Below are 12209 nucleotides of genomic sequence, written 5' to 3'. Positions count from 1 at the left end.
TTACTTAGCCATAAAAAGGAATGCATTTGAGTCAGTTCTAATGAGGTGGATGAACCTAGAGCCTATTATACAGAGTGAAGTCAGTCAGAAAGAGAAAGATAAATATCATATACTAACGCATATATACAGAATCTAGAAAAATGGTACTGAAGAATTTATTTGCAGGGCAGCAATGGAGAAACAGACAGAGAGAATAGACTTATGGACATGGGAAGAGGGGAGGACAGGGTGAGAGGTATGGAAAGAGTAACATAGAAACTTACTGTGTTTCTATGAAGTAAAATAGATAGCCAATGGGAATTTGCTGTATGTCTCAGGAAACTCAAACAGGGGCTCTGTATCAACCTAGAGGGGTGGGATAGGGAGGAAGATGGGAGGGAGGGTCTAGAGGGAGCAGATATATATATAGCTATGGCTGATTCATATTGAGGTTTGACAGAAAACAACAAAATTATGTAAAGCAATTTTCCTTCAATTAAAAACAAATAAATAAAAAGAATGGTGACATCTACCATTCATTTGGGGTTTTAGTCCTTTTGTTATTGTTGTTCAGTCACTAAGTCATGTCCCACTCTTTGTGACCCCATGCACTGCAGCGCACCAGGCTTCCTCGTCCTTCACTCTCTCCCAGACTTTGCTCAAATCCATATCTATTGAGTCAGTGATGCTATCTAACCCTCTCATCCTCTGTCATTCTCTTTTGTTTTTGCCATCAATCTTTTCCACCATCAGGGTCCTTTCCAGTGAGTGTGCTCCTTGCGTCAAGTGGCCAGAGTATTGGAGCTTCAGCATCAGTCCTTCCAGTTAATATTCAGGATTGATTTCTTTTAGGACTGACTGGTTTGATCTCCTTGCAGTCCAAGGGACTCTCAAGAGTCTTCTCCAGCACCACAACTTGAAAGCATCAGTTCTTCGGCACTCAGCCTTCTTTGTGGTCTAACTCTCACATCCATACATGACTACTGGAAAAACCATAGCTTTGACTACATGGACCTTTGATGGCAAAGTGATATCTCTGCTTTTTAACATGCTGCCTAGGCTTGTCATAGCTTTCCTTCCAAGGAGCAAATGTCTTTTAATTTCATGGCTGCAGTCACCATCCACAGTGATTTTGGCGCCCAGGAAAATAAAGATACTGTTTTATCTCTTGAGGTGGAACCAGGACTCTGCCCAAAGCCTGCACTATTGTTTCCTGGCTGTTCTCTGTTGTCTCTGAATCCCCTCCTTTCCCTGATTAGCAACTGTTTGAATCTAACCTTTGGGACTCAGAGAAGGTCATGGAGGCTGGAGTCTGTTCCCCACAAACAAGGAACAAGAGACATGGAAAGGCTTCTATGCCCAGGATCACCAGAGGCTCCTGCTTAGTTTCACTTTCATATTACAACCAGACAGATGGACAGCTTTCTAGAAGCAAGAACAATGGTATTGTGGTATATTCTGGCCAGCTTGTGGTTTCTAGATTCAGACTCAAAAGACCAGTGACTTTCTATATTATACATCTGCAGCAAGCCCTAACAGAAAATATACTTTGTGGAAGAACAAATGGGGATCAACTCCATGGTCAGAAAAATGGGCAGAGGAATTCCTTGATAACTCATTCAGTGGTTAGGACTTCATGCTTTCACTGCCAAGGGCATGGGTTCAATCCTTTGTCTGGGAACTAAGAGCCCACATGGTGTAGCCAAAAAGAAAAACTGGGTTTCTCAAGAAAATATGCAAGGAAATGGGGATTCTGACCCAGATGGTGTAGCTGTCCTTGTTTATGCTCCCAGAGGCCAGCCCTGTGCCAAAGCCCTTATCATAATGTGTTTATTATAATGGACTATTTCCTTATCCATCTCTTCTACTGGAACTGAGTTCCTAGAACGCATTCACTGTCCCTTACTCTCCTTTTTTGTCCCAGCTTCTAGAACAACCCCAATGCTCAAGTAGACTGAGTAAATGGAGGAATGAATGGACATAACACAAATGTAAATAAGTGTAGAGCATATAGAATGCTCTAGGGTCAATAGCCAAGTTCCTATCAGGTTACTCCAAATTAACTTTGAATCATAAAGTCTCTCCTCCAATTTATTGGCTATATAGTTTACCAAACTTGGGCAAATTATTAACATTTATAAGTCTTATTTTTCTGATCTATGTAACAAAAATGTTAATAACACCTACTTCATAGATGAAAAAATTAAATTGGAACATGAAGAAATGCGGAGATGTTGCTCAAAGGATATAAACAAATAGTATAACATGAATAGATTCTGGGAAACTAATGTACAGTGTGGTGATTATAGTTAATAATACTGTATTATATATTTGAAAGTTGCAGTGGTGACTGCATGCCGTGATGGAGGGGTTAACGACTAAGAACTGCTGCCTAGTCACTAAGTCACTTCAGTCATGTTCGACTCTTTGAGACCCCATGGGCCGTAGCCTGCCAGGCTTCTCTGTCCATGGGATTCTCTAGGCAAGAATACTAGACTGGGTAGCCATGCCCTCCTCCAGGGGACCTACCCAGCCCAGGGATCAAACCCAAATATGTTAAGTTCCTGCATTGGCAGATAGTTCTTGATCATTAGTGATACCTAGGAATCTATTAATAACTGCTATGGTGGTAATTATTTTGCAGCATATAATTGTATCAGGTCAATGTCTTGGACAGTTTAAGCTTACACAATTTATATGTCAATTACATCTAATAAACCTGGGGGAAAAAAACAGAGCATGAAGCACATAGTCCAGTGTCGCGCCTGCATGGTGCACCTACCTAATAAGTATTAGCTGCTATAATTATGATAAGCTTCTGGCCCTATGTTTCAAAGGCTTTTAACTCACACTTCAGTGACATTAGAGCATCTATAGATGGAGTGACATTACAGCAGCTGTAGGTGAGAGGAATAGGAAAACAATGTCTTTGGTGTGGCCAGAATGGGGCAAGGCCACCAGCATGAAGATCAGGCAATTAGGTGACAAGCCCCAGCAGGGTCCTGGGCCCTGGTCAGACCACAGAAGAATAGCAGGTTCCACACAGTGGCACAGCCAGGGTACCCTGAAGATAGTGTGGGCTTCTCACAGGGAAAGTTCTGGAAAGGATGTTAAAGGTACCCATACCAACACCAACCTCCATAGTCAAGCACCCTTTACTCAACACAGCCTCAAAGAACAACTTCTGAACTGAAGCTGCACTATGACTCCTGGGAATGCTAATCACTTCAATGCTATGAGCTTCTCCTATACAAGAAATCTGCTATTTTTTGTGACTATATTGATATAAAGATTCATTATTATGTACTGAAAAATCTCTCTTTTGTCTAAAAATTATTGTTTTTTTTCCTTCTGATTTTAAAAGAAATGGGAGCAAAATTGTGGGCACAGACACCATGGCTACTCTCCCTAAGGATCAGTGGTCCTGCTCTGGAGAAGTAGGAGAAGCAGATGAGTCAGGGACAAGGGGTCACCAGTTGCTTTGAAGTGGAGAGAGACAAGAAAGCCACCAGATCAAGAACTGGGTGTTTGTCCCCTACCTCTTCCAGAACAGCACTGGAACATCATATTCTAAGACAGGGTTTCTCAACCTCAGCACCATTGCCATTTTGGACAGGATAATTCTTCCTTGTGTTGTGTGTGTTCATGGCAGGGGTTGGGGTGTATCATGCACCCTAGGATATTTAGTAGCATCTTTGGCCTGGACCCACTAGATGCCAGTGGCAAGCTCCTGCCCTCACCCTCAGTTGTGACGACCCAAAATGACTCCAGACATTGCCAAATGTCACCAGCAGGGTAAAAATCACCCCCAGTTAAGACCTGCCATTTTAAGGGTGTTGTTCAGATCCCACCAGGGAAGCTGCAACTAAGGACAATTCTGGCTGACGTGGAGAGTGGGTGGGATAGATGTGCCATCTCCACGTGGAGACAGAGGAAGCCAGTCCTCCTCCTCCATGCGATGGACCACAAATCGGATCTCAGCTCTCCCAGTAAGTGGGGGCCCCATCACTGGCGATGGAGAATATTTCCCAGAGGACTAAGGTCCAGGCAGTGGGAGGAGCTCGGGGCTGCGGTCAGACTTGCAGAGAGTGGGTGCACTGAGTCAGCCACAGCACAGCCCTGCAGAGTCACCCTGTTCCTGGGGCTAGGTGCAGCGTTTGCCCATGAAATCTATTATTTAGTTTCTGAAACTTAAATGTAAGAGTTTTTCTTCTACTCATCTATTCAGCAATGCCTGGAAGCATGCCTCCCAATTCTGCTGCAGGAAGCCTTCCCTGACTTCTCTCCACTCTGGGACTACTGCCCCAGCATGCCTCACAGCCATAACACGGTTTCCTCATCCAAAAGCCCATAAAGTCCCATAACTTCTCTACTCCATCGCTAGCACAGAGTTAGTGCTCACAGCACAATCTGTTGAGTGAAAAATAAATAAATTAATAAATGAACACATGCATAAATTAATGACCATAAAAGATTCTCTCATCGACTTTTTAAAATAAATCCATAGCTGGTTAGAACTCTTTGGAAACATTATGCTGATCCTATTTGGATTCCTGAAAAGAAGGCTGTCCTGATGCAGCTTCGGTACTTAGATTGAATGTGAAAGAAGGGTGGTTTTGCCTAAGCAGGTCAAGGCCAAGCCAAAGATAGCCTGGAGGTGCCCAAGGGAACTCTGGAGCACTTATCGCGAGGTTTTAGTGACCGCGTGGTGCAGTCCTTGAGCACAACAGCAGAAGAACTGGCGAAAGAAAAGAGGAGGAAAAGAATGGTTGTTGATTGGCTGGCTCGTTGATTGACGCTGCGTAGGCTACACAGAACAGCAGAGCACGCAGTTTGAACTGGGGCCGCGGTGGTCTGTCAGTGCCCTGCTTGGCAGCCATTAGCACATCACTTCCTCTCTCTCAGACTCCATGTCTCCTTCTGACTCTGGGAGGGTTGCAAAAATACTCAAAAGTGTATGTGGCTTCCTGTTATGTGCGCCTGTGAATGAACTCACACGACTCGGACAGGTACAGCTCTGGCAAACTCACCTCATACCTTCTCCCAAGACCCCTTGGAATTCTCAGAAAGGTGAAGGGGCAGCGGGGGGTGGGGGGAGGTTTTGGTGGGGACAGTAGGGGGGATGTTAGTTTGGGGCCTTCTCCCACCACCACCCCCCCCACGCCCCCCGCCATTAAGGGTCAATGAATGACTCTTCATTCTTTATGGCAAAAAGTAAAGAAGAACTAAAGAGCCTCAATCCAAGTGAAAGAGGAGAGTGAAAAAGTTGACTTGAAGCTCAACATTCAGAAAACTAAGATCATGGCATCTGGTCCCATCCTTCATGGCACATAGATGGGGAAACAGTGGCTGACTATATTTTTCTGGGCTCCAAAATCACTGCAGAAGGTGACTGCAGCCATGAAATTAAAAGACGCTTACTCCTTGGAAGGAAAGTTATGACCAACCTAGACAGCATATTAAAAAGCAGAGATATTACTTTGTCAACAAAGGTCCATCTAGTCAAGGCTACAGTTTTTCCAGTAGTCATGTATGGATGTGAGAGATAGACTGTAAAGAAAGCTGAGTGCCGAAGAATTGATGCTTTTGAACAGTGGTGTTGGAGAATACTCTTGAGAGTCCCTTGGATTGCAAGGAGATCCAACCAGTCCATCCTAAAGGAGATCAGTCCTGGGTGTTCATTGGTAGGACTGATGTTGAAGCTGAAACTCCAATACTTTGGCCACCTCAAGCGAAGAGCTGACTCATTTGAAAAGACCCTGATGCTGGGAAAGATTGAAGGCAGGAGGAGAAGGGGACGACAGAGGATGAGATGGTTGGATGGCATCACCAACTCAATGGACATGGGTTTGGGTGGACTCTGGGAGTTGGTGATGGACAGGGAGGCCTGGTGTGCTGCGATTCATGGGGTCACAAAGAGTCGGACAGGACTGAGCCACTGAATTTAAGTCAACTGAATGACTCAGGACTTCCCTGGTGGTCCCGTGGTTAAGATTGCCTTCCAATAAAGGGAGTGAGGGTTCGATCCCAGGTTAGGGAGCTAAGATCCTACATGCCCAGTGGCCAAAAAAGCAAAACATGAAAGAGAAGAAGTATTGTAACAAATTCAATAAAGACTTTGAAATTGGTCAACATCCTCTGCCGCCGCCAAGTTGCTTCAGTCGTGTCCGACTCTGTGCGACCGCACGGACTGTAGCCTACCAGGCTTCTCCGTCCATGGGATTCTCCAGGCAAGAACACTGGAGTGGGTTGCCATTTCCTTCTCCAATGCATGAAAGTGAAAAGTGAAAGTGAAGTCACTCAGTCGTGTCTGACTTTAGGGACCCCATGGACTGCAGCCTACCAGGCTCCTCCATCCATGTGATTTTCCAGGCAAAAGTACTGGAGTGGGGTGCCATTGCCTTCTCCAGTCAACATCAGAAAAAATCTTAAAAAAAAAAGTCAGTGACTCCAAGAGTGTTCTCTGCCTGATGACTGAATATTCTAAGTTTGTCTGGATATCAATCTGGACCTGATGAGGCTATGGAAACCACTTCTGTAATTGCTTTACAACACTTTTCTGGGAAATTGTCCTTGTATGAGGCCCAACATGGAAAAAAATTAGTACTTAAGAGTGGAGAAAAACTTATCTTCCTTGAGAACAGCTGGTTCTTCACTCTGATAAGAGTGTGTGACTTCTGTGAAGCATGTCAGCTATGGCTGGTAGAACGCACAGAGCCTGATCAAAATACATCTTTTGCTGTAAAGCACTTTGTGTCACTTACATAAAGTGCTGGGGCAAAAAATCAAATAAACAGGTACACAGTGGGCTAAGATTCCTGTGTGTCAGAGATGAGTCACTAGCATATTAAAGATATGCATAGAAATGTGACATCCCAGAGATATTGTAGAGCAGGGGCTTCCCAGATGGAGGTGGAAAAAGCCCCACCTCAGGGCATATCCAGATGGGGGAAGTGACTTTATCCCAGGGGAATCCCTGGTCAGTAAAATTCTGTAACTCTCAGACTTCCCTGGTGGCCCAGTGATTAAGATTCTGAGCTCCCAATGCAGGGGGTCCAGGTTCAACCTTTGGTCAGGGAACTAGATGGCACATGCCTCAACCAGGAGTTCACATGGTACAACTAAGACCTGGCATGGCCAAGTAAATACTTTGTTTTTAAGTCTATGACTCTTATAGTGGCAGAAGAATGCCTACAAGCCCCTTTTTGAAGGAAGAATAAACTCTTAACGAAGCTTCCGCATGAGTCAGCACTGGTATGAGAAGACGGGCCACAAGCTGTTCTTCTGATTGGAAGAGTCTATCAGCTCAGAACACGGGCTGTAATTTCACCAAAACACTTGCTCAAAGAGGCATTCTGTTGAGGTGTGGCATTTTATAGTGCTTTACAGCTTGCAAAGAGCTTCCAGTGCATCCTCTCATTTGATTCTCACAACCCAGTTTCCAGAGAGGAGATGGAGGCTCAGTGAGATTACATGACTTGTCCCAGGTCCCCTTGTAAATGGGAGAATGAAACTCTCCTCTCCTGGTTGAGGGCAGTTGCTGGCAGGTGCATTCCTGTGTGTACAGGGACAGCGTGTCATCTCTCTGGAGCAGAGCAGCAGAGCAGGAGGAGGCTGGCACAGAGGGAACAGCAGTAGGAAGGAGGATTCCTGGGGGGAAATGAATCCCTTGGCCTTCTGACTCCATCCACCCCCAACACAGCCTCCTGCTCCCCAACTTGCCCCCTAGGTTTGCTTCCTAACACTTCCAGTCAACTGACTCTAGCCTTTGGGATTGTCCAGGTCTCTCCAAACATGGCTGGGGAATCTGTCTTCCCCATGTTTATATCCCTAGAAGTTGCTAACAAAGCAATATGCACATGAAAACCAAAACATCTCAGAAAAGTGGCCTTTTAATCTGGGTGCTGAGACCGAGGCTTTGAGGAAAATGACAAGACAGTTCACTGAATAAAGACAGATATGTGCCCAGACCCTACCTACTGGCTTCAGGTGTGCTAAAGATGTGGGAAAAAATCACAGCTTTCAGAAATAGAGTCTTCAACTTATTTCCCAAGTTGTTGTTGTTGCGGTTTTTTTTTTGCTTCTATGAGATGGTGACCGCCACCGCCAAGTCACCTCAGTCGTGTCCGACTCTGTGCAACCCCATAGACGGCAACCCACCAGGCTCCTCCGTCCATGGGATTTTCCAGGCAAGAGTACTGGAGTGGGGTGCCATTGCCTTCTCTGTGAGATCGTGACAGAAGTGTTTAAAAAAATTTTTAAAGGTCCAAAATGGAGTAACTAATGCTAAGCCCATATCAGCCAACCAAGACTTAATAAAGTGAAAGAAAGTGAAGTCGCTCAGTCATGTCCTACTCTTTGCGACCCCGTGGACTGTAGCCTACCAGACTCCTCCGTCCATGGGATTTCCCAGGAAAGAATACTGGAGTGGGTTGCCATTTCCTTCTCCAGGAGATCTTCCCAACCCAGGGATTGAACTGGGTCTCCCGCATCGTAGGCAGACGCTTTACAGTCTGAGCCACCAGGGAAGTTCTAACCCAATGCCTAACCTAATTAATTGCATGCAGTTATGGTTTCTCACAGGGATGTAACTTTTCACTAGTCCGTCTTGAATTATCTGGTCAGAACTAGTGAGGTGATCTGCCTGGTAGACCCCTGCTTTTCAGGAAAGTGCCCTGGCCTGAAACAATCCACTCCTTGATAGAATAACTTTGCCATGCCTCCGCCTGCCTATAAAACTCCTCCATTTTGTACAGCTCCTCAAAGCTCCCTTCTGCCTTCTATGATGGCATGCTGTCCATTTCATGAATCATTAAATAAAGCCAATTATGTGGACTTCCCTGGCAGTCAATCAGTTAAGACTCCACACTTAACCGTGTGGAATCACTGCAGGGGGCCTGGGTCCAAACCCTGGTGGGCGAACTAAGATCCTGCATGCTGCAAGGTGTGGCCAAAAGAAATAATAACAATTTTAAAAATAAAGCCAAGTCCATGGGGTTGCACAGAGTTGGACACGACTGAAGTGATTTAGCAGCAGCAGCAAGCTTTAAATGTACCCAGTTAAATTTTTACTTTTAGCAATAGGAATTCTGAGAGGAGAGGGAATTTCTCTCAGATGCCTGTCAAATTTTTCCAGAAGAGTCAGCCACAGTCCCTTTACCAGAAGACTGACTAGCAGTGGGCAAGGTCTGGCAGCTGGGCTCCAGGGGACAGTTCTGAGGGCCTAGCCCAGGCTCATGTGTGGCACCTGTCGCACAGATACCATGGCTGGGCCTGGTAGGGAGAGACTCTGTCTGGCTATGGTGGGCAGAGGGTCCCTACTCAGTCAGCTCCCCCCACCCCCGGCCCTGGTTTTTAGGTGGCCAAACTAGGCAGGAAAGAATGGTGGGAGCAGGGCTCCAGGATGAGCTGGAGAGGCCTCCAGATGGGTTATTGTCCCTTTACTTCTCTGGGCCTCAGCTTCCTTATATGTAAAATGGGAACAGAGGTGTATGACTCAGTGGCTTGAAGGAGGAAAATAAAGTACATAATACTAGGACATATCAGCCATTTGGTAAACAGTAGTTCCGTGCCTCTCTCCCTCTCTCATTCTCTCTCTCTCTGCTTTCCTCTTTCTCTTTGCTTTGCTTCAGAAAGGCTTTCTGATCAAAGAAATCATAATGCTAAGAAACCTGGAAAACAAACACTTAGATTCAACAGAGTAAAACAGAGGGCCTTTCAGCTCTCCCTTCTTCCTTTGTAATTCATTCACGGAGTTCACCACTGAGGGTGGGATCTTTGCCTTGCGATGGTGGCAGCAGGAGAACAGCTGTGAAAATTCAACGTCTCACTTAGAACACAAGCCACCTTCCTCATGAATCTGCATTAGGACTCCACACTGGGACCTTTCTCCAGGGTCTTTCCTCTTTTCGGCTACCCCACCAATCTGCCTGCAATGCAGGAGACCTGGGTTTGATCCCTGGGTCAGGAAGATCTCCTGGAGAAGGGAATGGCAACCTGCTCCAGTATTCTTGCCTGGAGAATCCCATGGACAGAGGAGCCTGGCGGGCTACAGCCCATGACACTGCAAAGAGTCGGACACGATTGAGAGACTAACACTTAACACGCACCCTACCTCTATCATCCCCTCTCTTCTACCAGCACTCACCAAAGGGTTGGGGTGCTCACAGCTGGTGATGGCAGAGTTCATGGCCGCTTGAGGTCTTCTCTTTTTGGCTTCCTCTCAGAACAGAAAAGAAACGAAGCCGCTGCTAGAGAGGAAGATTACTTTCTTACAGCCTGCCAAAATAATAAGAGAGAGGGAAAGATGAGGCTCCAAGAGGGTGGGGCCTCTAAGCCCCACCTACTGGTCTCTAACAGACACCCCCTCCAGCCCTCTTAGGTCACTTCAGGGGACCAAGGTACATCCAGTGATCGTAAGCATTGCATCATTTGAAAAGTGTGGGTAGTTGCAGAGAAGTTAATGATCCCCCATGGCACCAAGGAAACAAATCAGGGGGCAGCCTGTTGCGATGTGGCAGGACAGCACTTTCCGGAAACCAGGTTCCCAGGGGCAAGAGAAGAGGGGGTGAGGCTCTGGGCCAGACAGAGGGGCCTTTCTGTTTTCTAAAGCTCGTTTCTAGTGACTGGTTGAACTGGAATGAAAACATTGCAAAAGTGACACAAGCAGCCTGGCCCCTGAGATACACTGACACAGCCGTTAGGCAGGGACTGCTGGCCCTAAATGCTGACCTGGGAGAGGCTACTAAGGCTCATGGGTGGAGCAAAGATCTCAGGTGAGAGGCTGAGAAAAAATGCTTCTACAACTTGGGTGCCTGGCTCCCTAATATGTAGAAACTTCTAGTAAGCTACCTATTGGAGAGACAAATCCAGGAAGTCAGAGTCTCGGTCTTATCCCACACAGAGTACTAAAATGCTCCTCTAAAACTCTCAATAAACCCCATTCTATGATAAAGTTCAGTGGGGTTCCCAGGTGATGCTAGTGGTAAAGAACCTGCCTGCCAATGCAGGAGATGTAAGAGATGTGGGTTCAATCCCTGGGTTGGGAAGATCCCCGGGAAGAGGGCATGGCAACCGACTCCAATATTCTTGCCCAGAGAATCCCATGGACACAGAAGCCTGCTGGCTACAGTCCACAGGGTTGCAAAGAGTCAGACACAACTGAAGCAACTTAGCGTGTATGCACATGAAGGCCAATGTAAACAAATACCTGTTATTCATAATGATGGAATGTTCTGGAATGGATAGCACTGGGACCCACGTTTCAGGAAACACATAGTGGGACCTACATAGACACTGATAGGAGTCCATCCAAGAGGAAGCCCTGCAAAGCACAACAACGAGAAGTTTGACATGGGAGGGGACAGAGCTGACTTAAGCTATAATAGAAAAATCAAGGTCAGAAGAGTCAACAGTCATTAAGTAGTTGTCCTTTACTGAATACTAACTGAACATTGCACCATACCTTTTTTGTTTTTCTTACGAAATATTCACTACAAACTAGCATTCATATCCTTATTTTACAAAAGGATTAAAAATCCTATAAATTCAGATTTTTCTAAGATTAAGAAATATGGGTGTCCATGCGTTAAGCTATTTGCCCAAGATTTGTAGGAAATGCAGGAGCTGAGATTCAAACCCAGACAATCTTGTCCTACAGCCCACAGGGCTCAAGGAGATGACCATCAGGGACAGGCAAGTGTTCTGGGCCTGAAGAGGGCTCACGGGACACAGTCCAGGAAGTGTGGTCAGAGAAACTTCCCTATACCACCCGGTAAGGAAGTGTGACTCTTCCCCAAAAGGCACCAGGGGCCCCAAGTTCACCAGAGAAGGGGAAGTGAGGCTGCTCAGCTCAAGGGGATGGGTCCGGGGGGGTTGGGATCCCCAGAGCAGGCTAATTCTGCGGTCCCCAGGGCAGGGAGAGGCAGGAGGTGAGGACAGAGGGCCGGCGCCAACATTTACAAGGACAATGAACAGCACAAGCTCTGTTCGTTGCTCCAGGAAGCCCTGGCTTAAGTGGGGGGGGGGGGGGGCTAGGAGAGTCCAGGAGTGGGGAGTTGACTGTACTGTTCCCGCACCCCTCCACCCTCACAGGCCTGCGGGCAAGGGCAGAGTTGGGGTCACCTTCAGGGACAGTGAGGAAAGAGGCGTCTTCTCAGACTCTGCCCTCCCCACAGTGGAGGTCTGGCCTCACCAGACTCTGCCCTTTCCTCTCACTGCCAATTTCTTGG

The 12209-nt window shown here is 46.5% G+C and overlaps 1 protein-coding gene across 2 annotated transcripts in view; it reads right to left on the bottom strand.

Annotated features, from left to right (window-relative positions):
• The window catches only part of LOC113891173 (solute carrier family 23 member 1-like), a 68930-nt gene extending 57654 nt beyond the window's left edge, over window positions 1-11276 (bottom strand). Inside the window, exons 1-2 of one of the 2 annotated variants that reach the window (XM_027538914.1) lie at window positions 11189-11276; window positions 10127-10257 (exon numbers count right to left, since the gene is read on the bottom strand). In XM_027538914.1, the coding sequence (XP_027394715.1) occupies window positions 10127-10168 (42 nt within the window). In that variant the 5' untranslated portion in view covers window positions 10169-10257; window positions 11189-11276. The remainder of the gene's footprint in view (window positions 1-10126; window positions 10258-11188) is intronic. The other variant, XM_027538915.1, reaches the window with a different exon arrangement.
• Window positions 11277-12209: the final 933 nt, after the last annotated feature.

This window comes from Bos indicus x Bos taurus, chromosome 4 (genome assembly GCF_003369695.1).
Source record: "Bos indicus x Bos taurus breed Angus x Brahman F1 hybrid chromosome 4, Bos_hybrid_MaternalHap_v2.0, whole genome shotgun sequence".
Taxonomy (NCBI): domain Eukaryota; kingdom Metazoa; phylum Chordata; class Mammalia; order Artiodactyla; family Bovidae; genus Bos; species Bos indicus x Bos taurus.
Note: the sequence above shows the minus strand (reverse complement) of the source record. Positions and strands in the feature narration are given on the sequence as shown.